At 38.8% G+C, this 25548-nt stretch overlaps 2 protein-coding genes and 3 long non-coding RNA genes across 15 annotated transcripts; 4 read left to right on the top strand and 1 right to left on the bottom strand.

The window, feature by feature from the left end:
- The first annotated feature begins 1708 nt into the window (after nucleotides 1-1708).
- Nucleotides 1709-2172, top strand: LOC134181647 (uncharacterized). The gene is made up of 3 exons (XR_009970189.1): nucleotides 1709-1816; nucleotides 1944-2031; nucleotides 2136-2172. It is a non-coding gene; the product is annotated as an uncharacterized LOC134181647 (long non-coding RNA).
- A 30-nt stretch (nucleotides 2173-2202) lies between these two features.
- Nucleotides 2203-2878, top strand: LOC134181646 (uncharacterized). Its single transcript, XR_009970188.1, has 3 exons — nucleotides 2203-2295; nucleotides 2357-2419; nucleotides 2524-2878. It is a non-coding gene; the product is annotated as an uncharacterized LOC134181646 (long non-coding RNA).
- A 3936-nt stretch (nucleotides 2879-6814) lies between these two features.
- On the bottom strand, nucleotides 6815-8826 carry LOC134181353 (uncharacterized). 5 transcript variants are annotated; one of them, XM_062648618.1, is made up of 8 exons: nucleotides 8740-8826; nucleotides 8599-8674; nucleotides 8326-8533; nucleotides 7949-8250; nucleotides 7845-7883; nucleotides 7663-7787; nucleotides 7349-7431; nucleotides 6815-7288 (listed from the first exon to the last, which is right to left on the bottom strand). In XM_062648618.1, the coding sequence occupies exons 4-8, from the start codon at nucleotides 7997-7999 to the stop codon at nucleotides 7143-7145; spliced, it is 444 nt and encodes a 147-aa protein (XP_062504602.1). In that variant the 5' UTR covers nucleotides 8000-8250; nucleotides 8326-8533; nucleotides 8599-8674; nucleotides 8740-8826; the 3' UTR covers nucleotides 6815-7142. The 5 variants fall into 5 exon arrangements, 3 of the variants coding, with proteins under 3 accessions (XP_062504602.1, XP_062504604.1, XP_062504603.1); XR_009970139.1 differs by having other exon boundaries at nucleotides 7349-7492; nucleotides 7845-7991; nucleotides 8072-8250; nucleotides 8599-8748; XM_062648620.1 differs by having other exon boundaries at nucleotides 7949-8533.
- Nucleotides 8827-8889: 63 nt separating this feature from the next.
- LOC134181326 (sentrin-specific protease 2-like) lies at nucleotides 8890-16943 on the top strand. 4 transcript variants are annotated; one of them, XM_062648585.1, is made up of 8 exons: nucleotides 8890-9136; nucleotides 10773-10853; nucleotides 10958-11717; nucleotides 12140-12214; nucleotides 12279-12350; nucleotides 12409-12488; nucleotides 12656-12710; nucleotides 16862-16943. In XM_062648585.1, exons 4-8 carry the CDS (start codon nucleotides 12164-12166, stop codon nucleotides 16928-16930), a joined length of 327 nt encoding a protein of 108 aa, XP_062504569.1. In that variant the 5' UTR covers nucleotides 8890-9136; nucleotides 10773-10853; nucleotides 10958-11717; nucleotides 12140-12163; the 3' UTR covers nucleotides 16931-16943. The 4 variants fall into 4 exon arrangements, with proteins under 4 accessions (XP_062504569.1, XP_062504566.1, XP_062504568.1 ...); XM_062648582.1 differs by having other exon boundaries at nucleotides 10773-10885; XM_062648584.1 differs by lacking the exon at nucleotides 10773-10853.
- Nucleotides 16944-18860: 1917 nt separating this feature from the next.
- LOC134181091 (uncharacterized) lies at nucleotides 18861-23044 on the top strand. Of its 4 annotated transcripts, none has more exons than XR_009970073.1 (11): nucleotides 18861-19058; nucleotides 19249-19875; nucleotides 19935-20167; nucleotides 20234-20346; nucleotides 20411-20671; nucleotides 20731-20902; nucleotides 20965-21058; nucleotides 21115-21311; nucleotides 21447-21605; nucleotides 21675-21787; nucleotides 22505-23044. It is a non-coding gene; the product is annotated as an uncharacterized LOC134181091 (long non-coding RNA). The 4 variants fall into 4 exon arrangements; XR_009970072.1 differs by having other exon boundaries at nucleotides 21115-21387; XR_009970071.1 differs by having other exon boundaries at nucleotides 21115-21605.
- Nucleotides 23045-25548: the final 2504 nt, after the last annotated feature.

The following is a 25548-nucleotide window of genomic DNA, read 5'->3' as shown; positions in this document are numbered from 1 at the left end:
CATACCTGTACATGTTTTCCATTGTATGATGAAAAGTAACATTCCAGCAATGCACAACAGAGTGAGCAGCAAAATGTGAAGCTTGTGTCTAGTAACGTAGGATTGTGTGGCACTAGTAACTTCTACTTGTTGTGATGTAGCTTCCCGTTCTGTAATAAATAAATTTAAATGTAGTTATGAATATGAGAGGTTCGTTAGGTAAGTATGGAAATTATCTAAAATATGTAAATAGTTTCGAAGGCTGGGTTTAAAATTAGTATTAGTGATTTTAGAAATTAGAATTACGGACGTTTGCTAGCTAACTATAGCACATTGTTGCGAAACGGTTGGGTGACGAGGTACTTTAATTCTTTCTCTAATACACTGTGCATCGTTGCCTTACTCGTAATAATATTGCATCGAGTCGAAGAAAGCTCTTTCCGTGAATTCGGACCAACTTTTCTGAATATGCATGCCTTCTGTTCTTTCTTCGAGAAAAGTTGGCCTAAAACTTTCCTGGCATACTTTGGAGGTGACGTCTTGCACCTATAACAAAACATGCAAAAGTTGTTAATTACACATAACATACACCAATATCAATAACAAAAGAACTTCGATGTACATCGTGCTTTGTCAAAGTTTTAGAATCAGATAAATCGAATAAAGATGTGCAAGGTAAAGTCTCGCTGACTCCGGTGGTGACAGCTCACAAAACAGCAAACCAGATAAATAGATCAATCATTTCTGGTAAATACCCCTCCAGTCACTAAACTTCATACTAGACTTCACCTTTGATAATTACCAACCTGCTGTAAAATTGTTTATCTCAATGCAATAGAATATTTAAGAAATTGTCCACATTGTGCACCTTTCATTAGGTTATTTGCAAAAGCAGAGCTACCCGGTATCAGTACCTCATATTTTTAATCATATTAACTAAATGTAGTTCATTGCCACAGAATGACAGACAAACATATCATAAACTACTGTTCAGTATGACCATCGTCCAATATAAAGTGTGAGTGAATGAGAACTATGCAGAAGGCTATACAGATTCTTCCAACTTCTCTGCTGCGTATTTTTGTATTTTCACTTAGTTGCTACTTTTTGCAGTGTATGACAAATGTCTTATCTCTAATTTGTCCCCGGCCAACCATCAGTGAAGTTTGTAGTTGCCCGGTCCTTACTCTGCATGGTGGCCCATGCACTAGTCCATGACTGCTACTGCATGCTATGGTGCTATAGTTGATCTATATATTTACAGGCAGGCAAAATACAGCTAACAGGCAGAGAGACAGTGCACATAAATCTCTTACAATTTATCACATATATTAGCATTGATGTCTTAATTTGTTGTATAAAAATGCATTGAAAGACAGACAGACAGACATGCAGACAACTGAATGCACACAAGATGAGTTCAAATATTACTGGACGACTCCATTCTCAATTGTGATGCAGCAATACAATGCAAGAGTGTAACTGTTATTGCAGAAGATGAGCAGAGTCCAGTATAGTGCTGATTCAGTTGATGCCATTAGTAACTCTGTTAGCTTATTGTCAGCTGTTTCACTCTTGGTCTTAGCTAGGAAACTTTCGGGTCCAATTTGTCTTAGAACTTTCTGATTTTTAGCGTTTGCAGACTGTAAGACCGGTTGTAGACTGTAAGACCGGTTGTAGTAGGCGTAAACGTACTCACGTGCGCACATGCTGGAGGACATTCGGGACTTTATTATCACAATGAAAACTTGCGGTGTGCTGTTGTGGGTTGCGACAACCGTGCTGATCGTGGATTACTGTTATCAACAGAAAATACCTGAAACAGATCAGTTTGAAGGTTGTTCAAACAACCTTCTGAAACCTTCAACATCTTTTCTGAAACAGAAAAGATGTTGACAGGCTAAAGAAGCAGTTGCATTGTCTTCAGGAGGAACTGGCAGTAACATATCGCATTCCTGTTGCAGGCCTGTTTATTGCCTTGCAGTCAGTATAGTGGTGCAAATACAGCAAACAAGAAAGGGAAGAAGCAGAGCCACACTTTTGCCACTAGAGGTAACTTCCTATTTGCAGGTTATGCTTAAGTGCATGATTGCGTGTAATTTGATGTCAAACAATGCTAACATTTTGCTAAGCCGTTGTTATGTATCTTTTCTAAGATCCTGATTTTGGTCCAATCATGTCAGCAACACTGCAAGTAGTCTTGCATTATTAGTTCAGTTACACGTGTTAGACTAACTATCTGTTTGTCTTATAGTAACAGCCACTCTCCTGTGAGATGTTCTTTTGAAGATCACAATACATCTACTCCTGTTGCTAGTATGCAATAGCAAATTAGGTGTTCTGTTGTTGGTACACTGGGCATTATTTCTGTGTTCAGAAGCAACTAAGAACAAGAGCAAGGATTCAGTTGATAGTTTGAGGTTGACAAAGACATGCTGTGGTAAGTTGTACAGTAGACTGCTATCATTACTTACTATAATTAGTATTGCAACTTATAAATACTGTATAAGCTCAAATCAGCCTTGCGTTTCTTATTTCTTTCAGCCAGTTGCAGATGTGGGGCTTATTTCTTTGCTACGGGGCTTATCTATTTCAGCAAGTGGAATCTGTGATATTAATTGCAAAACTCTCTGGTTCTACAAGAGTTCAAAACTTATTAGGAGGGAGCATTTACACTGGTAACAACGTTAGACCATGCAACTGAAACACTGCACAAGTAAATCTACTATGCGATCTTGAACACTTGTTTCCAGGACTTTCATACCTCAGTGACACAAGCTTTGTCTCACTAACATACAACAACTCCTCCAGTTGTATTGCTTATTAGGGCTATTTAAGCTTATACGGTAACTTAATTAAAATATAATTCATATTTCTAAAATATTTAAAATAAAACTTGATACTGGTGTAATCATGAGTTTGCCCTTTGTTTTTCATGGTGCACAGTCAAGTGGTGTGCTGGACTTTACATACGTATATACTCAATACACTGCTTGTCATGATTTACCAGTTTCGATTTTTTATAACAAACTTCAAATTTGTAAAGGTGGCACACAGTGTTTCAGACCCTGCAATAAGGATTTCAAATTCTTCCGTCACTTGTTCAGAGCCGTAGCTGCCATTTTGAAACGGCCCCGTGGCAGCTGCCATTTAGCGATTGATTAAATACCTCTTCTTTGAGTCTGAAGTGTGTCAAGACACATAAGTGTTCGTGTGATATGAGTTGTGTCTCCTAAGCTGGATATGTTTAAGCTGAACAGTGTGATTTCATAAAACTATTTAATAAGCTCGGATATAGCTATATATTCGTATTGTGGAGTATGCTTATATCGGAAGCCTAATTGTGCTAATGCCCTGTAGTGTGTATGAATGGTAGTCTGTCATGGTCATTTGTGGACAGTCTCAATGGCTGCACGTACGTACAGTGAATATTATTTAGGCAATGACACTATCTTCATGGGGTTGGGGAGAAACCTCTTCAAAACTCTACCCAAATGATTTACAACATGGCAACAAATAGCAGAAAATGATTGGGAATCTATATTCCAAAGTGTAATCAACCTTTTCAGAAACCACAGCTATCCTGGGATGTGCAACTGTACTCAGTACAGACCTGATTCCTGGCATGGGGCAACGTTGGGTAGACGCTATGCATGTTGCATGCAATTCCAGATGACTGAATTCCAGAGTAGAACGTGCATGTAGAGAGTGTTAGCGTTGTGAAAGAGCATCCTCACTGTGATTTGTTTTGCTGTGGGTAACTATCGTTAATTATCATGTCAAATGGCCTCTGATTGGTCGGTCAAAGGCGTCGTTTGGCCGGCCGTTATTTCATGCTTTGGTGTTTTCTTTTTAACAGAACTAGGTACTTGAATTTTTGCCATTCGGAGCATTTTGATACTTTGTCATGTATTTAGTGGTGCATAAGGTCTTCATTATGTCATTAATAAGTCCAACTTCAGTAGATTAACCTATTATTAAAGTACTTTATATAATTTTAGTAATAGTGCCGTGACTGTTAAAACTAGAAGATATATGACTTATTGTCTTAAAAACTTATTGCCCATGGGCCGGCTCTTCCCTGGCGACCAATACAAATTACGTAATGACCACGCCCTTGACCACGCCTTTTAGCGCGCGTTAGGCCACCCCACTTTCATTTTGCTTCCGGCGGTCATGTGACGACAGGAGATGTGAATATGATTTCTGGTTGCTGGCAGTTTATTCCATTGGTTACCTGATTCAGCTTTCTTTATTAAGATGATAAACTTTCTATGTGTTTCTGTAGACACCGTGTGTCTTGTGCATACGTAAACAGTCGCGTCTAGCGTCACAAATTGTCAATAGCTGGACATACATGCATGGTGTACATTGTCCCGTATAGAGAAAGCAATAATCTCTCACATGATGATATTTACACTTGCAACTCATGCCATCATTGTCTACTTTGCTGATATCGTTAAAGTTGTTAGGTGATGACTGCAGTAATGCCGGTATATAGTAGGATATTGTAGTTGGTGTGATATTGTAGGATAAGATAGTCTTCTAATGTATTGATGTGAAAAGACATGCACATTCAGTTTCTGCAAACGATCACGCGAATTTGGTTGATTGCTTGATCATGATTCATCATATGTATGAAACATAATGGCAGGACGTCTTCACTATCATATACGTAACAATTGAGTAGTAATGTTATTTGCACACACATGGTATCGATCAACTACTCCACAGCTATCTATGCTAGCAACATACTTAGTTGTAAACTGGTAACTATACTGTTGTGTCATTGTTTGTTTGTACAATGACGTCTAACCTTCAATCATTTGTTTCACCTTGTTCAAAGTTCTTTGTATTTTTGTATTCTGATGCTTTCATTCTGTGGAACTCAATTTGCTGTGTTTTGGTCTCTTCTTGCCCAAACATAGAAACTGTTAGTTGCCCACCACATGGCACAACGACGATTACTGTTTGTGAGTGATCTAGTTTCTCCATATATACTAGTATGTCTCTGTCTTCTTGAGTGTTACCTGAAATCAATAAAAATGAGATGTTGAGATAATTGTGTGAAGATGATTGGATGGATACGTGATACCTGTGCAGGTTTTCCATTGTATGATGAAAAGTAACATTAGAGCAATGCACAAAAAGGTGAGCACGCGCAGCAAAAGAAGACGTGTGTATCTAGTAAGATAGGATTGTGTTTCACGAGTATCTTCTACTGGTTGTAATGTTTCTTCCAATTCTGTAATAATGAATGGTTTACATGCAGTAATGAACAAAAGCATTGTTAGGTAAGTACATGGAAATTATCTAAGACATGTGATACTTTCGACTTAATTTGTAATTAAATTAGAATTACAGACGTTTGTTGCTAGCGCACAATGTTGGTATATAGTTGGAGAGCAACGGTGGCATCTCAACAAAAGCAATCACCGACATGTGATTGTAGCGTGTGGGCGTCTCATAATTAACTCTGGGACTCACGTGCGTGCCAGGAAACATCAAGTCGCACCAAACTAGAGTTCTTGTAAACCTGTGCGCTCGTGGCCGCACAGGATGCGTGGTGTTCAACTTCTAAGGCCCCTCAAAGATGGCACTAGCTTCAACAACATAAAAGATTCATGATGCAATTAGCAGGGGTATTCCCCCGAGAAACTCAATCCCGGTTAGAAGATGACCACCATCCCTATCTAAACGTCCCTACGCATACTGCCAATGCATGGCAATCAACAAACCACGAAAACACTACACTCGCTGCAATATCATATGGTTTGCACCTTCGCCTGCTTTTGAAAGGATTCTGTTTCCGAGATCTTGTATGCCTTTGGTTTTGTTCAACTTTCTGGCGAATAGAATTGCGTCTGCTCGAGATCTTGTCTTCATGGCATCGAGAAGGTACATCGCTTGCTCCCATCTTGTACGTCCACTTTGGATGTTCTCTTTTTCTGCGTCTGAAATAATTTCCTTTTCGTACAGCCACGGGACGAGCAGCTGGGATTGCAACCTGTTCTGCAGCTCGTTATGGAAAGGACGGAGAACATGGAGAGCGAATGAGTCGTCACTTGCACTTGACATGCTCCGTGAGTGGCGGTGTGTAAGACTGCTGTGAGGTAACTAGATAAGGCAATTATAGTCTTGAAGCGTACTTATTACCAGAGGTTGAGCCAATCACCGACCGTATACAGACGATTATCGAATTGCTGCACGTGCTAAGTGTCGTATGCTGTGCACTCCCATAAAATCCCCTGTCATGAATGACGGTACGTACCCTGTTATCGGACACCAAAAAAGCCACAGTAAGAAGAATTAGTAAAGACTGTGATTCCAGACGCGGGACTTCCGAAGGCTTGAAACGGTTATGCTAGGACGGTAGACGTGATACTTCTCGGCGAAACCCACAACCATCATTCATCGGACGGACACGACCTCCCACATAAACCTGCTAGTTTCTGCTTTTTCCCGATTCCCCAACTTACCACTTTACATGAGTGATATGATAGTGTCATGAGTTTAAGTAGTACATGTACAGTACGCCACTGCCACTACACTGTACCTGCTCTTGCGTTCAGTCAACTGTACGTAATGCGAATAAACGGAGAATCTGATAGTACTACACGTGATGCGCGCGATGATAACTCCCGGCATTAGACATGCGTGAGACTATTTTCTAGGCTGGATAATTTCAACACTAACGTTTACATCTTATATTGGACAATTTAATAAATTAATATTAGTTGTGATGTAGTCTGTCAGAATCAATTTTTGCTTTGTGCATAACAGTTTGACTGACAACATGCAGACGTTGGCAGTGGACGGGTTGGTTTACTTGTTTGTATATCATGTGTATATTAGCAGCAATAGACAAGTACACACTAACTATGCTAAGTAACATAGACAAGTCTTGTTGATTAACTGATTCGTCAACTGTATACTGAGTACCTGTAATGCTTCTAGAATTATGTACCCCGTTGAGTATTATACTGTTATCTATACACATATCCAATGTTGTCAGCAACCACTACACTAGCATACATATATGCTCAAACCATGAAAAAGTTATTGCTTGTTTGAACAATACTTGATATTTATCTCTCATAGCCAGTCGTCTTACTCGTTCAAAGCGTTTTCTTGTTTTTGTATTCTGATGTTTTGTGGCTGTTCTAGCTGGCTTCGCTTTGCTGCATTTTTGCATTTTCTTTTGACTCAAATTTTGAGATTGGTAGTTGTCCACAACATGGCAAAATGATAATTACTGTTTGTGATTGATCTTCTTTCTCCAGACATGTTACGTCTACTTGTACGTTGTCTGAAATCAACAAATGATATTGAGAATTCTGTGTAGATAAATTGATTGGTACGTGCATACCTGTGCAGGTTTTCCATTGTATGATGAAAAGTAACATTCCAGCAATGCACAACAGAGCGAGCAGCAAAATGGGAAACGTGTGTCTAGTAACATAGGATTGATTGGCACTAGTAACTTCTACTTGTTGTGATGTAGCTGTCCATTCTGTAATAAATGAATTAAAAGTAATAATGAATAGGAGACTTTTTGTTAGGTAAGTTTGGAAAATATCTAAAATATGTACGTACTTTCGAAGGATAGGTGTAAACTTAGTATTAGTGATTTTAGAAATTAGAGTTACGGACGTCTGCTACCTAAAATGCAACGAAACTCACTTTTGACTTGGCATCCTTAGGATTTTTTCAATATTGCATACTCTCTCAACAACCTCCTTCAGATGCTTTTCCAATGACTGCAGTGCAACCATGATTGCAACTTGGCCTGTTTCCTCAGGAGATGGCTAGAAACAGAAGCAGTCAGTAATCTTGTGTTCAAATTAAAGCAAAAAAAGTCTTACATCACTTTCACCATAGACAATATCACTCATATCAAGGCACTAAGCACAATCAATCACAAGCATTATAATCATCACTGCAAGATAATTAGGGAAGGCAAAGCAACCAGCTTTGCTGGATTCAAATAACTCCTTTGATTTTTCTCTTGTCTGAGCATAAAAAGTCAATTAGTGTCAGAATTGGATTCAACATATGCACCTTGCTGATGCTGTAATAAGTATATGACTACCTTGCCACTTTCACTAAAAAATTCAGAGTCTTTCAAATCATCATTGCACTAAATATTAAAAAAGAACTAATCTGCCTGAAGTACCAGTTAGGAATGTATATAATGCATAATTGAAATTTACCACAAAGTCAGCTGCAGCTTTGCGTAAGGAAGCATCTTTTGAGACACATGCCTACCTACTTAAAATGATGACGTAAATAAACGCGTACTAAAGAGAAAAACTGAAAAATGTACAATAAAATTTACGAACTTACAGCGAGGAACTTCGACGACTCTTGCGTCATAAAACTTCTTCATGGGGCTCCAATAAGCCATTACTGGATCTCCAACAGTAACAGCACCGTAATTAAGCGATTTCGTCGCAGTTCGCGCTCCTCAATTTCCAAGATTTGGATCAGAAAACAGTTCGAGTTTGGTTGTCCTGGGGAAACAATACTCTACTGCCAGGATCGTGTTCGATTTCTGCAGAACAAACCTATTTCTAGATACAATTATATATAGGTAGCAGTTAGACCTTTACACTTTACCGATATCGTCGCCCAAATTGGGATCCACTTCGTAGTTGGCAAGAGTGGCTGGACCGGTTTTCTTCTTTCTTCGATCCTTTGCAGACATTAAGATTGAAAGACAAACACGGTGTCAAAAGATCAAGTGGAATCTGAAATCACCTACGCGAGAGCGACTACCGATTCGCTGTTGCTTCATTCCAACGCAGGGGCGTAGCGTCCAGTCCGACCGGTCCGGGCGAATTTTTTTTTTGGCCGCGGTTTGGACTTAGCCTCTGGAGCGAACAGTGGGCTGGTAGTACGAGGCTCGCGGCGCGGCTCCTCCCATAGAGCATGTTTGGTAGCCGTTAGAAATGTTGCAGTTTTAGTTTCTACAGAAACGACATGTCAATCTATTGCGCATTCTTTGAGTATTAACTACAACGCTTGTTTCAAATGGGGCCCCAGTGTTGAACTCGAAGTCATGTTCGCCTCACAAATCGACGTTTAAGAAAGCAATGGAATGAAAGAAGGCACAATCATCCGATTCGACGATTGCTTGAGAGCTAAATCTATTATGGTACGTGATGTAGTTACGTTTTCTTCTATACTAATATTAATAATTAATTTATAATTTATAAACGCAATATATTTCTTCCATGTAATATGACATGATTAAGTAATGATTTAGAATTGCTAACACAAACAGTGGTTTAGGTAGGGTGTAATTTAGTCAGTTCTAATTAATGTCTTCCACAGATGATTATTAAGTTAAATAATTTCAATTAGCAGTAATCTGTGTTGCTCGCACATATCTACTTGAAGTACAGACTACATACAACTCAATTTTTGGTAATAAGATGAACATGAAGATAATATTTATTAATTAAATACATATGACAACTTTTGACAGTCTTTAATTTAACTTATGACATGGGATCTGTACAACTTACCAATTATAGTACTCATGTTTCAAGATAATGTATTCATGAAGGTGTTTATTGTTGATGCTTCCTTTTAATAATTTGACAGTATAATAAATTGCAAGCATATTAGTTATTAGGTATTAATATGTACATACATACATACATACATACATTTTTGTTTTGTTACAAGAGCCCTTAGGGCCCAGGTTAGATACTGCTTGGACAGAACTACTCCAGAGAGAGGCAATTGTACGTTAGTTCCTTGCCCAAGGGAACTTATGTATGTGGCTCTCCTGCACTTGAACTTCTGACCCAAACATCCGGATGTTTCCAATCTCCAGCTGCACACTCTAACCAATTGAGCTGCATACATTTTTTGGCCCAGGTTTGATACTGCAAGGACAATCTAAACTCAGTTACTATATGTCATCATGTTCTTCTTCATCTTTGCTGCCTGGGAGTGCTGCTGCTGCTATTGCTGCTGCTGCAGTCACTCCATCATGTCACCAGGTACGTCCCACTGCTGCTGCTGCAGTCACTCCATCATGTCACCAGGTACGTCCCACTCGCTGCAGTTCACACTTTATACTTCACACTTCACACTTGCTAGACAGAACTGACACTCCGGAGAGTGAGGCAATTGTATATTAGTTCCTTGCCCAAGGGAATTTATGTATGTGGCCCTCCCGCACTCAAACTCTAACCCAAAGGTCCTGGATGTTGCCAATCTTTAACTGCACACTCTAACCAATTGACCCACATACATACATACATACATACATATGTACATACATATATACATTATACAACCAAATGAATTGGTACAGTTACAGTAATGGCCAGCTATGGCATGATTTTCTTAAGCAAGAAACTAACACACAATTGCTTCTCTCGACTCAAGAGTATAAATGAGTACCTGGTCTTTGACTGGGGATGGACAAGACCGCTGGCTTGGCAGTAACATCATGCAGCACGGGTACGTGTGGGCTTGAGGTCCAGTCCCAAGGCTCTGCCAAAGTCAGTGCACTTGGAAGCTCTGGCCAAGCATCATAGGGTTCATCAGCATGGCCTGAAACTTCGATTAGGGAAGGAGGCCCACCTAGAAATAGGAAAGGCTGAAGGGCACATCCATTTGTCGATTTTGTCTATTGTGTGTGTGTGTGTGTGTGTGTGTGTGTGTGTGTGTGTGTGTGTGTGTGTGTGTGTGTGTGTGTGTGTGTTGGTACAGTGTACTTGTATGCATATAAATATGTAAGCTACAAATAGTCTAGTACAATTTTTTCTTTACAGTGTGCTGATGGTTTGAGGGTAAACAAGGGAATATACAGCTAACAAAGCTAGGTCTCAGTTGGATGAGGCTACAGATATCATGTATGTGCATATGTGCATGGTAGCTGACATAGGTAATAGTTGTCCTACCTATATTTATCTTGTAATGTTTTGGTTTGTTGACTACAGCTTGTTGTATGTTTTAGGAAGTGGCTGCATCACAACTCGTACTTTACTTTTGTGTGTGGCCATGCAAGCACCACAGATATGAACAAAGACAACAAGACTGTTGTAGTATTTGACAAGAACAAAGATGGATTCATGCATGTTGCAATAACTAGTATATATCTATAATCAGAAATAATTATAAACGATAGTCAAATCGTAGATTGTTCTTGTTCTGTAATGGTGCTAAACTGCAGTTGGTTATATTTTATATATAACAGACCATTTCTAATTACTGCATAGCATTAGGATTTCATACCAGTTGATTTTCGCTCAGTTAGTGTAATAAATGAAAAGGTGAAAACGAAATGTACTGTATATCATCAGAACGGATTCCGAGGCTGTTCATGAAGCGCTGCGATCACGTGTCAGTTCGCGCGCGAATTACGCTCTGAATTAATTAGCTCCCTGCACGTCAGTTCAGTGAAGCCGCTGAAGTATCCTAGTCACTTCCGTGTTTACAATTTGAATGGAAGAGGAATCTGATCTTTGCGCTGTGCGCCTACCTGAAGACCTTCTATGTCTAGAAGAACACAGATGGCTTAGTGATGATGTAAGACCTGTCTCCTAGTAAAATAAACACAAAACCTTCAGAACGTTAATAAATTGCAAATTTAAAATTTTCTACTAATTCAATATTTGATAAAGTGGTTGCATATTGTCATAATTCTAATTAATTTTCTGTAGGTTATTCGGCAATATCTAGAGCTTGTTCGAAGCACTATCCCTTGCAAAGAGAAGGTGATTGTTTTATGTGTAAAAACAATTTAGTAGAAGTGCTTTATATACTAAAGAAAACAGTAATTATCATATTAGTCTGTCTCCTGTTTGTCAGGCTTTCCTTTAGTTGTGTGTGTGTGTGTGTGTGTGTGTGTGTGTGTGTGTGTGTGTGTGTGTGTGTGTGTGTGTGTGTGTGTGTGTGTGTGTGTGTGTGTGTGTGTGTGTGTGTGCGCGCGCAATTGGCAGTCTCCCAAAACCATACTGGATACACCAAATCAAAGTTTAAGAAAGTATATGTGTGCAGGCATGTATATGAATGTTATCATGCATGTGCCTGTGTCCGTGCATGTCAGTCTGCAGTTTATTAGAAATAACTGTAGTACAGTAGTATATCTAATGCAAAAGAAGATGCAAATCTTGAAATAGCCTATGTTCACTTCTAGATTGAACTGGTTGATAGCCTCTTCATGGAAAAGTACAAGTTGTGTGGATATGATGGTGTGAGTAACTGGAAAAAGGTGAAAGAGCACAATCTCCTCAAATGAAAATAAGCTTGAGATTGACAATGATATTTCATTACAGCAATGGACATTGTCAGACAATGAAAAGCTTCTATTTGTTATCAATGACAACTCTAACCACTGGACACTTATGGTACATTTGAACTGTGACAACCGTTTTGATCTACAATTACTAAATATCATACTCACAGGTTGGTGAACCCAAGAAGAAAACTATGATGTACTATGACTCATTGGGTGGCAATGGAAAATCGTACTTTGAAATTATACAGTATGGAGTAACACATGACTCAATATAACCCATTTACTCAATGTAGAGAAAATATAATCTCTGCTAATATTCCAGTTGTAACTTGACATTTGTAACATAGCAGAAATCTACGTTTCTTAGATTGTTACACCATGATGCAATAGTTACATATTGCTTGTGAACAATAGGAACTTCCTAATGAAGCGCTTTGAGAGCTATGGTTGGAGTCATCAAGTAGCTGAAGTAAGTTATTTGAAAGACGATCGCTAAAGTACATGACTACAACAGCACTTTTACAATTTAAATCCCATAAGCAGCTAATAAAGTAGAAGTTAGTAAGTTATGTGTCAATTACCATACTACCAGTTAAAGCTAATCTACACGAAGAGACAATTAGTAGTAAGGTCATGTCATGTAAGAAATTTGTTAGCTGAGCCGGTCACGATAAAATAATAGTATTATGTCACCACCATCACACACTTTATCTATTATCTAGAATATTCCACATCAATTCAATGGTTACGATTGTGGCGTATTTCTTTGTGAATATGCTCGCTGTGTAATGCTGCAAAAACCAATGGATTTTTCTCAGGTACTCAATGACTATTTTGCCGATACAATGAATTACTAAAAATATCAACCGTTTGCTAGGACTCCATGCCTCATATCAGAAAGAGGATAACAGCAGAATTAGAGTCAGGTACTTTGCTGTTTGATAAAGTAACAACCACTGCACACAACACAGTCAGTATGAAGTCAGAGATAGAGTCAGAGGTAGATGAAGAAGGCGATGATAATTCCAGTCCTATTACATCCTTCTTGAGCATTCATCCATCCTCTATTGTGTCATGGGAAAATTTACCCTACCAATTGCAGCTTGTTCTTCCTAAAAATTTCACTTACATGATTGAACAACTGCAGGAATGTCAGCCAAGAGACTTCATGGGCGCTCCAAATGCACCCTTTAAAATTGCTTTTCGTACAAGTGCCACCACTGAGACTGAGGTAAAGAACTGGCTCTCAGCAATGATGACTCGCAGTCAATGCACTTACAGAGTCAGAAGAACATACAAGCCGACAATGAAACGGGTAAAATACAAAGTAGACTTGATATGCCAACACAAACGTAAGCCCCTCACAAAACAGCAACTAGCAACAAGGTCATCACACTCAAGTCATCAAACTTTGGTCCATGGAATAAGGAAGAAGAAAACAGACTGCCCATCGACTATGACAATAGTCCTACAAAATCCAACAAAGAAAGTACTACGAACCAGTAGCAGTCCTGATGACATCTGTTCCCATGCCACAAAAATAAAGCTTGATTTTGACCACAATCACCCAATTTGTGGTGCTCATTTCCTCAGTTTTTGCCCCATCAAAGAAGAAACAAAAGAATCATTTTTTCAATTATTTGACGAAGGGCATTCTGCAGCAACTGCATTCCACACTTACGAGTCAAGGCTACTGCAAACATCATTTATTGGCAACACCTCGCAGGCAGATTTGGCAAACAGAGCCATCAACCCGTCACGTCAAGATGTCAGTCGCCTGTACAGTGACTGGAGAAGAAGTGAAATGGGACCTGAAAATGGTCAATTGATGTTTGAGAAACTACAAGCTGAAGTGGACCAATACAATATACAATGGGGTAGTCTAGGAGGAAAAGCAATATTGCAACCCTTTCAGGCAACAACATATGAATCAACTGACAGTGAAATCACAGACTCAGAAGTAGACACAAAACTACCCTCAAAGAAAAGAAGAAAACTAGACGCCGTTCACCAGCCTATGGTCCTAGCTATCTGCACACCTCTGATGTCGAGGGCTCACGAAATGGTTCGACAGGCAGGAGAAATGATATTCTGTGACTCCACGTCAACACTGGATCGTTTTAATAACTCAATGTTTCTTCTCTCCTGTAGTTATGCTTGTTGTTCAGTTCCCTTGGGAGTAATGATCGTTTCAGATGAACGTCAACAAACAATACAGTGTGGATTTCAGAAACTGCTGAGCATCCTACCTAGCAATGCATTTTTCGGCAGAGGTGTAGTTACAGGTCCAAGCTTGGTAATGACTGATGATAGCACAGTTGAACGAGAAGCTATCAAGTCTACCTGGAGTGGAGCACAACTTCTTTTGTGCATATTCCACTTCTTGCAAAGACGATGGACTTGGCTGCATGACGGCAAGAACAAAATAGCACACAAAGATAGAATCGATCTAATGCACATCATCAAGTCAATGGTCTATGCCAAATCAGAACTCGAACTGAATACTATCTATGCTGGCTTGAACACACACAAAGTTGGAAATAAATACCCAAAATTTATTAATCATGTCAGATCTCTGTGGCCAAAAAGAATCGAATGGGCTACCTGTTTTAGAAATACTCTTATGATTCGTGGAAACAACACAAATAATTATGCTGAAGCTGGAATCAAGATTATAAAGGAGCAAGTCTTCGTAAGGACTAAAGCATATAATGTCATTGAAATGTTTGGCTTCATTACAAATTCTATGGAACATTACTACCAACGAAAACTGCTAGCTGTGTCAAACAACAGACTTGACTACTTTGTCTCACAAAAGTTTTTAGGCAAAGGTGCCACAAGAGTGCAACAGAATACAATTGAATGCCTTGGGAATGCAACTTTCAAGGTCCAAAGTACTCATCGTCTAAAGGGAGATGAGCAGAAGTTTTATGAAGTTGACATGCATCTTGGAACATGCAGTTGTGCAAAGGGAAGTGACGGTTCCCCTTGTGTTCACCAGTCTGCAGTAGTTTTAAAATACAAAATACAGTCAGTGAATTGCTTCCCATCTTTAAGCCCAATAGCAAAACAAGAAGTTGCAACACTTGCACTTGGAAGCAAGGCAGATGCTGACATAGATTTTTATGTCTCACTGCATCAAGAAAACTATGAACAGACTACAGCTACAATCTGCAACCAAAGTGAAAGCCTCAGTTCTGTTGTACAACGAGTAACAACAAAGTTTGAAGATGCTAATGCCGAAGAAAAGCTGAAGACTTCCGACCAGTTCATAGACATATCTCTTACAACCTTGAAAAAAAGATTGCAAGCAGTAATGGACAGCATTAGCGCAAAACTTGACAGTAAAGATCCACAGTTTCAAGAAGGCGTAAAAAAATTTGTGTCAAGATATGAGAGTATGCAAAATCCTCAGTCCATGGCAAGACTCGCCAGTGCATTCCATCAGTTTGGCTGGGTTATTGGTGGGTATTCTACCATTAAGAAGAATGGTTCGATTATGCGACGTGGCAGGCGAATCCCTGTGCAAGCAACAGCATCTGGTAGAAGAAAATATGGACCTAAAGGAAAATCAAAGGCTTATAGTGGACGTCCCCTAAATGCTGTTTCATTGAAATCAAAAGCTAATGTAGCACGAGATCGATACACACTACCTGTCAGAAAGCAAAATAAATGTAAAGGAAAGCGTCAGCATTCACTGACAGCAAGTGTAAAACTTGGACAGCAGAATGCCGGAAAGTGGTGACAGCCTATAACAATATCAATTGTTCGAGCACTAAGCACAGTATTTGCAAGTGCACTATAATCCCTGTTGAGTATTGCAACAGCTATAAGTGATCATACTGACTGGTTTGCCGCAGCAGACACATTCATAGCTATGATTGCCTTTCGTTGAGTTTGTTTTGATTGCCATTCATTGTAACTACTATTGATTTAGTAGCAAATTATTAGCAAAAAGGGTGATATAGATAAGTGTATGTAAGTTGTATGCAAATAGTCTATAAGTGAAGATTGAGTTTTAATGAATATGATAGACAGTGTTACTATAATTCTAGTGTTCAGAACACACATTAATGTTCATTCATTGTAAAGACCACAACATGAAAATCAATGTAGACGAAAGATCAATTTCAAGTTAAAGAGGCCACTATCATAATTAATTAAGTTAGGCAATAGACCTGCTGTCACAATGTCAAATGCAATGAATATGGACCATAATTTTTGACTTCAATGTATGTCAGTTAATATAAATATGAATGGAACATAAAACATACAGTTTTACATAAAATCACCCTCATTTTGAAACCAAGATAACATCAGTAGATGCATATCTGGCACATATGGCATCTAGCATGGTTCTCAAATACACTGAAAGAGTTCTTTGCAATCATCAATAAGTAGCACCAGCATTATACATTCTTTGATCTCCAGCAACAGACATATATGTCAAATGACTACCAAACAGAGCTACAGATACACAATGTAAATAATTATACAAATTCCTAGTAAAATTACGGTACCTATACAATAATCTAGTGCTACATGGAAATCATGCATGCAGTTACACTTGCATAGAGGCTAGTCTTGTGTACCCAGACCCTCTTCCTTTTTGATGCCTAGACGGCAAGAAAGGACTCTGAAAGTCTTTCCACCAACCAAAAGTCAAAAACAGAAGGGCTGGCTACGTGAGACTACATACAAAGCATAAAGGCAATCAAACATGCATGCAAAAGTAGTATTTGTATTGATATCTGCTTTAGAACACCTGTGTTCTTACTGATAGCAGCTGTCCTACCTGTCGATGAGAGCATCTATGAAAAACATGGTGAGGAGTTGGCAGCTAGAAGTTACTGGATGACCTGCAAGCAGAGATATAAATATATATACATACATATATATATATATATATATATATATATATATATATATATATATATATATATATATATATATATATATATATACATGTATATATATATATATACCGGTAGATACGTACATATATATATATATATATATATATATATATATATATATATATATATATTATAGCCAGTCTCTCTAATATATTAAAATCATTCTTGTGTTATATTGCCACGATCGAATTAAAAGTTGTTGGTGCTGATGGCCTTGCTGACAGTAGTTCTTGTTGATATTATATATATATATATATATATATAAGTCACATGTCGTACTGTCGCTGCAGATTGACAGTCACACTACTGGTGGTTCTGGTAATCTTGAGATTTGGATAGAGTGCAAGTAAGTATTGTTAATTTTAATTAAGTGGCTGGACTTCATTGCAGGTCATTACAACCAACAGCTAGCACTTGGAGACAATGACGCTTCTAAGATCTAATTAAATAATTCATAAATTCATCATCAACAATGACATGTCTTCTGTATAGATAACCATGATGATCTAAACACATCTGAAGTAGAATTTGCTTCGAATGCTCGCAATGACTTTCCTGATCAGACTGATGTGGTTGTGAGCGACATGCACGTGCATAATATGATATGTAATGTGACATGTTCAGTGATAGAATGTCATTGTAATAATACCCTTCATGTAGATATGTGCGAGCAACACAGATTACTGCTAATTGAAATTATTTAACTTAAGTTATTAATATAATTACAGTAGTATTTATTCAAGCATCTGTGGAGGACACTAATTAGAACTGACTAAATTACACCCTACCTACACCACTGTTTGTGTTAGCAATTCTAAATCATTACTTAATCGTGTCATATTACATGGAAAAAATATATTGCGTTTATAAATTATAAATTAATTATTAATATTAGTATAGAAGAAAACGTAACTACATCACGTACCATAATAGATTTAGCTCTCAAGCAATCGTCGAATCAGATGATTGTGTCTTCTTTTATTCCATTGCTTTCTTAAACGTCGATTTGTGAGGCGAACATGACTTCGAGTTCAACACTGGGGCCCCATTTGAAAGAAGCGTTGTAGTTAATACTCAAAGAATGCGCAATAGATTGACATGTCGTTTCTGTAGAAACTAAAACTGCAACATGTCTAACGGCTACCAAACATGCTCTATGGGAGGAGCCGCGCCGCGAGCCTCGTACTACCAGCCCACTGTTCGCTCCAGAGGCTAAGTCCAAACCGCGGCCAAAAAAAAAATTCGCCCGGTCCGGCCATGGCCGGACCGGTTTTTGAAATATGCACTTTCGCCAGACGCTCAATGGCATCAACTTCCGTTTTAAGGGTATAGCCGATTAAATAAGTAATATATTTCTGCTCATGCAGTACTTTGTGCGTCGGCCTTTGTCGATCAGTTCGTGCTTAAATGAGTTTGTGGCTGGTAGTGAGCACAGACTTCGCATTTTTGGAAAGTTCGATTAAGGTTATGAGCAGCAATAAGTATCAGTTTTAGAATTAGACATGGCTGTCATTATAGTTCTCGTTAATTAAAGTTGTCCCGCCCATCTACTAGCGTGCGCTACATTGTCCAGCCCACTAGCGCGCGCTAGGCCGGACCGGTTTTCATTTACTTCCTACGCCCCTGCAACGGGGCAGTTGCCAACCTTACAACTCCACATACGGGAGGTAAATCACATACGGGAGGTTCCTAGGTGATGACGTCTGGAGGAAAGTGTGGTCCCTACAGAGAGTATCTTCAGAACACGGAGATAATGCCAATGAAGAGAATGAGACGTGAAGTTGAGGAAGCAATCTATCGAGAAAAGAAACTACCAAAAGATTCTGAAAATTTAGAAGATGAGACGACAACAGACATTTCCTTTCTTCAGTGGTCACCTGGCAACAGTAACAGAGAAGCAGGTGGGTAGTAAGCCTTTATATGCGAATACCGTTGTTTTTGTTTATAGAGATGGACTGATTTGATTAACTCAATTGTCAGACAAGAATAATTGTATACGTGTAGTCAAATGCTGGGCGTTTTCTTTATTATGTTGAGACTCTAAGTCATCTCTATGTTTACCTGATATTAATCAGTCAATGATGTCTGTAGAAAATGTACCCGATGATGCTGAGTCACAGTGTTCAGTCTCGGTGGAAACTGTGTCTGCATCTTCAATTGAGCAAGAGAGCACCGGTCTGCCTGAAGATTGTCACAAAGACACTGATTCCTTGTGTAATCAAAATGATTGTGACAAAGGAGAAGGATCTGACAGATGGAACTGGGCAGACCTTTTCTTTGCTGGCCACTCTCAGTTTGATCTGGAAGAGCCTGAAGTAAATTATGGGTCTGCAAGTTGTGATGGTAATGTTGGCACAGATGCAGATGAAAGAATATTTCCTGGCTGTCCACTGACGTTAAATTTGAGTGCAGTCCTTATGATGGAGTTCCTGGTTCACCATAAGATATCTCAGAAGGTTGCTGAAGATATAGTCGTGCTTCTTACTGCTCACTTTCTTCCAGGTCATAAAATGTTTACATCACTATACAGGCTCAAGTCTCACTGTAGGAAGCAATGTGGCATGTCTAAATATGAAAAGAGACTTGTTTGCTCTAACTGTGACACCATAATGCAAGAATGATGACCAACACCGTAACATCCTGAGTGCCTTGGTGTGTGTCGACCTCTTGAGTTTCTAGTCCTTAATATTGAAACTGCTCTTGGACAGTTATGCCATGGTAGGCATTTTGATAATAGTTGTCATTTCTGTCATTCTATTGTTTACTTTCTATTGCAGACCCTGCTGTTTGCTCTCAGCTGCTAAGAAATTCTGAGGAGCAATCGCTGTTTTCTGACATCATCAGAGGGTCTAGCTACAGGTATATCACTAGGATTGGATGCACCCAGACGCCTTGGAATATAACACTGACTTTAATTAAACACTGATGGAGTTTCTATTTTCAAAACATCGAGAAGTAGTTCACTTTGGCCAGTATACCTTACAGTGAATGAGCTCTCACCTAAATCTCGGTAGAGTATGCAGCATATTAGTATATACGCCATTAGTAAATCAGTATATTTGTTTACTGTTTATAGGTATTCTTTGAAGTATGTCATCTTGTATGCGTTGTGGTTTCAGCCTGGGAAGCCACCTATTCAAGCTTTTCTTGACCCTCTGATCCAGCAAATTGGTGTGCTTTCAAGTGAAGGTATGAATTTGTTACAGTGTTGAAGTTAGTGGTATTTTTGACATACTATGTATGGGCAATGTAGGTGCTCTATTTGAGACTCCTAGAGGACTGCAGCGTTGTAGAACTCGGCTTGTCTTAGTGACATGTGACCTCCCAGCTAGGGCAATGCTACTGCATGAAAATTTTTAATGGCATTGCTGCGTGTTGCTATTGTTACCATCCTGGAATGACTATTGGAGATGACCATCTACATCGGTACTGGCCGTACGATGGTACTTTAGAGAGAAGAACGCATGAATCTATGAAACAAGATGTTATAACTGCAACAGCAACTAACTCAGCAGTACGTATAGTTTTTTGTTTCTTGTTTATTGCGTTGTTACTTTATGCATTATTTTGCAGTGTCAGGGTATGCTTCCTGTGGTTTCTCCCTTAATTAATAGCAGCACCGGGTTTCAACATGGTTGACAATGTTACAATTGATTATATGCATGTAGTGTGTCTTGGCATTGTTCGGGCACTTCTTGATATGTGGTTGACTCAACGATCTAAATCTTACTTTATTGGTGATAAGGTATAGAGATCAACTGTCTTATTTTAGTTACTATTTTGATTGACATTTCTTTATGGAAACAGGTTGTGTTTCTGGATAGACGCCTTCTTTTCATATGTCCACCGATTGTTATTAATCGCAGTTCACACACTATGAAGGAATTCTATACTTGGAAAGGTAGGTAGTTCTTTAAAATTTTGTTGAGGCTGACATCAAATCAGTACATTGTACAGCTAATGAGCTTTGCTCCTGTCTATTCCATTGGTCATTGCCTGTCTTACATGGAGTTCTCCAAACCGAATACTTTGTCTATTATTCTTTGCTGGTGATTGGTTGCTGATTGCTTTGTCAAAGTTATATATCAAGAGAGCAAATAGAAGAGGCTCGTAAACTGCTGCTGAAGTTTTATCAACTTTGTGAAGTTTATATGGTATACACGTGTCTTGTATTAATTGGTGCGTTTAAGCTATACCATGCCTGTGATTCTCTGATTCATTGGAATGAGTGTATACATCCTAATACATCTATCTTATCTTTTGAACTCTGAGCTTCTCTTTATATATAGGCACGAAAGCAGCGACTATAAAAGTACACCTTCTGCAGCATTTTCCCGGATGTTGTAGAGAAGTGGGGTGTTTTGTGGGGTTATTCCTGCTTTTGCTATGAATCCCTAAATGGAGTTCTTAGAAGGTTTGTACACAGCACACGATTTGCTTGCAGCCAGGTATACATAACTGTGAATTACTCCACCAAGCTGCTTGTTTGTAACTTTTGATTGTTGTGTGGTATTTAGGTTGCATCAGTTGGTAGGATCATTAAGACCATTTCAGACGTGCTACCATCACTGACTGACCAGCTATTAGCACCACCTGTAGTTCGTTTGGCTACAATATTTGGACTGATATGGTATGTAAGCTTAACTTAATTATCAAGTAATAGTAATACTAATTAGATAATTCAATTTGCCTTTTGCCTACATCTCTAAATTATCTGTTTATATGCGACTGGCTGAAGATGTCAAGATTTGCAAAGCAGATCTCTTTGTTGAGTGTACGAGTGTGACTTGTGAGCATGTTGTGGGCTATAGAAATTTATATTTTGTTGTACTAGCAGGTCACAACTAACGTATTTGTCAGACATCGGTTGCTACCTGAACATCTATATCTGTTTTGTTCTCGTCTGCAGTCAGTGTAAACTTAAAATTTGTACCTAAAGTATTGGATCTCTGTGTAGTACAGAGTATCAAGTGCTAGGAAATATTTTGGCTCGATTGAATTGTAGCTTGAAAACCACAAGAATAAATAGTTTGAAATTTTGCTGACATTTTTGATTCAGCATCAAATAGTTTTGAACCATTGAATCTGATTTAGAAACTCTGCTATCAGATTTTTACATTGAAACATTGTTTTGTTGTAGCAGAAATGTTATCCCATATATGAACGTTTTCTAAGAGAACTGGGATTCGTTCTAGTTAATATCAACGGTCTTAATCTAAACAACATATATATGTCATTGAAATGAAGTATATGAAGCTCGATCTCTGTTGTGTATGTGGCTTGATTTCTTTATGAATTTTTTGAATAGTTTGTTTCTATATGCCTATATGTTTGTGATTTTTGACAGGTCTCCTTTTGAAGTGGAAGATTCTGTGAAAGTTTCTTGTCTACTGGATCCGTTTGTTGACCCAATCAGTGTTGTTCTGAGGAGGCTTGGCAATGAGGAACTTTGTTGTGGTTCGCTTGTCAAAACTGTTGGGAGACTGAAACTGGCTGGTCATGTGATACAATACAAAAGTCACGTGACAAAGAAATTTTTTACGCTGTTGAATTTACTGAATGTCATGAAGAACAGCCGTTGTTTGGTTATGTATTACTCTTTATAATTTTTGGATGTAAACGGTTTGCTGTTATTCAATGGCTTAAAATGGAGGAGTGGCCATTATTGCATAATGACGATGACTGCATGACTGATGTTGTTGATGCTTACAGTAATCTTCAAGAGCTGATTGGAAAGCATTTACTTCCTGCTCAAGAGACTCACGACCTGGTAGCAATTCCTGTAGGAGACATAACAGCTCAAGTAGTCTGTATGAAAATGTTAGGTTCAAGCTGTATTTTTGTGTCTTGATATCCTAACATTGTTGAGTGTGATTGAGTTGTGACTGTGGAATTCTGTACACACTGTAAGTCTTGTACATCCGTAAACAGTCGCGTCTAGCATCACAAATTGTTGGATATACATACATGTTATACATTGTACTATATAGACAGACAGCAATTATACGGTCTAGTGAGATCTCACATGAAGACATTTACACGTGTGACTCATGCCAATCATTATCTAGTTTGATGATGTCGTTAGAGTTGTCAAGTAATGTCTGCAGTAATGCCTGTATATAGTGGTATCATTGTAGGCTAGGATAGTCTTTGTTAAGTTAATGTTTTTGTGCGAGAAGACATGCACATCCAGTTTCTGCAAGCGATCACGAGTCTAGTTGATTGTTTGATTCGTCATATCTAGGAAACATTATGGCAGGACGTCTTGACTATTATATATATGTAATTTATATATATGTAATAATTGAGTAATAACATTATTTGCACACACATGGTATCGAATGTTGCCACCAACTACCGTACTGCTATCTATGGCTAGCAACATAATTAGTCGTAAACTGGTAACTATACTGTTGTGTCATTGATTGTTTGCACAATGATATTTTAACATTCAACCAGTTGTTTCACCTTGTTTAAAGTTATTGTATTTTGGTATTCTGATGCTTTTATTCTGTTGACCTCAGTCTGCTGTGTTCTGGTCTCTTCTTGCCCAAACATAAAAACTGTTAGTTGCCTACCACATGGTACAACGACAACTACAGTCTGTGAGTGATCTTGTTTCTCTAGATATATTAGTGTGGCTCTGTCTTCTTGAGTGTTGCCTGAAATCCATAAAAATGAGATGTTGAGAGAATTGTGTGGAGATGACTAGTTGGGTACATGATACCTGTGGAGGATCTCCATTGTATGATGAAAAGTAACATTCCAGCAATGCACAGAAAAGTGAGCATGCGCAGCAAAATGAGAAGTGTGTGTATAGTACAAGGGCGTAACTAGCATTAAAAGTTTACCGAGGCAAGTTTGTATAAATTTTGTTAATTATTTAGGTTTCTCAGTCACGTGAGTGGCAAGTGCTTCAGGTGCGGCGAACGTGCGCTAGCTAAGTGCGAGAACGGTGGTGAAAGAGGACTTCTTCTGTTCGGTAACCGCGTGCAGAATTCCCCGTCTTTTCTGTTATCTACTAACTGATACGTCTAGCAAAATTTTGCTACGCCACACCCATTTTATTTACCGAGGCAACTGCCTCGGCTGCCTCATGCCTAGTTACGCCACTGATAGTAACATAGGATTGTGTTTCACGAGTATCTTCTACTGGTTGTGATGTCTCTTCAAATTCTGTACTTAATTAATAAATGGTTTAATTTATTATTTAATTATGTAGTTACTGTTTGAAGGGCAAGTTTAAAATTAGACTTTTGTTGCTATAGCGCAAGATATTGTAGACAGTCGAGGTACAAAGCAGCGCCGTGTGAACGAATTTAGACCTATGCTGCCTAGCGCGCGTTACATGGGCGTGGCTTAGTTTACGTCTTTGTAAACGTGTACATAGAGGGCAACCGCCTTACTGCTCCATCAATATTAATATGTATCTTACAACGTGTTCTCACAGTGTTTAGAAGCAGCAGGCAAAGGTGGTAGAGGCAATGCACTTTCTCTGCATTTGCGTTACAGTTTGCTAGTGATATACCTTGAAAAAAATATTGTTTCACCCGGACCGGAAGTGGCAGTTTTTCTCACGCAAACCAAAGCCAATTTCTTGTAAGCCTGTGTCGTCATGGCCGCACAGGATGTGTGGCGTTCTACGGCGCCGCAAAGGTGCCACTTCAACGACATACATTCATGATGTAGATTTGGGGGATTCCCCTAAATGGAATTCCGAAACCCAATCTGCATCTATTACAAACAGCAGGGCCACTATCGCCCAACTTCTTGCAATTGTCTGGCGCTGCCCAAAAAGTAAACTGCCAATGGCATTCAACGGAACGAACTGTTTGGTATAGAAATCATTTTTGTAGCTTAAACGTTTGCTAAAGCAATAGCAAGATTATTAGCTAGAGTACTGTTATCGGAAACTTGATGTCATCAGCGAGAAATTCTCCACGTCAGTATCTAACCACTTCTTCTCCTATAGAGCTGGCTGTATAGCTAGGCGAGAGTTGCCAAGCTTCGAAGTACTCAGGAGTCTAAGACTGTGCTTTTTTGAAGAAGAATAATAGAGACCATATTTTAGACGCGAGGGTTTCCAAAGCCTAGAAACGGTATAATCTTATAGATACTTTAGCCTCGCACGCTAGGCAACTAAAAGTGTGTGTGTCGCATGCACGTATCCTTAGCTAATAGATAGATAGTGTCATGTGTGTATGTAGTACATGTACAGTACACCACTGCCACTACACTGGACCTGCTTTGTCGTTCAGTCTACTGACACGGCACGCACTCTGATAGTCTACTGCACGTGATGCGAGCGATGATGACTCCCGGCATTGGGCATGCGTCAGACTATTTTCTATGCTGGATAATTTTAACACTAACGTTTACATCTTATATTGG

This window comes from Corticium candelabrum, chromosome 6, assembly GCF_963422355.1.
Source record: "Corticium candelabrum chromosome 6, ooCorCand1.1, whole genome shotgun sequence".
Taxonomy (NCBI): Eukaryota; Metazoa; Porifera; class Homoscleromorpha; order Homosclerophorida; family Plakinidae; genus Corticium; species Corticium candelabrum.
The sequence above is the reverse complement of the archived record's forward strand: the minus strand, read 5'-3'. Positions and strand labels throughout refer to the sequence as shown.

What these genes read in the sequence shown, in the direction of transcription:
- LOC134181353 (XM_062648620.1), bottom strand. Translation starts at nt 7,999, where the DNA reads ATGCTCAGACAAGAGAAAAATCAAAGGAGTTATTTGAATCCAGCAAAG. An exon ending in TTGTCTATGGTGAAAGTGAT is followed by an intron (nt 7,788 to 7,844) that starts GTAAGACTTTTT and finishes TTCTGTTTCTAG; the next exon opens with CCATCTCCTGAGGAAACAGG. An exon ending in ACAATGGAAAACCTGCACAG is followed by an intron (nt 7,289 to 7,348) that starts GTATGCACGTAC and finishes TGTTGATTTCAG; the next exon opens with ACAACGTACAAGTAGACGTA.
- LOC134181326 (XM_062648584.1), top strand. Translation starts at nt 12,164, where the DNA reads ATGGAAAAGTACAAGTTGTGTGGATATGATGGTGTGAGTAACTGGAAA. An exon ending in GTGTGAGTAACTGGAAAAAG is followed by an intron (nt 12,215 to 12,278) that starts GTGAAAGAGCAC and finishes ATTTCATTACAG; the next exon opens with CAATGGACATTGTCAGACAA. An exon ending in GGAGTCATCAAGTAGCTGAA is followed by an intron (nt 12,711 to 16,861) that starts GTAAGTTATTTG and finishes TTTGATGCCTAG; the next exon opens with ACGGCAAGAAAGGACTCTGA.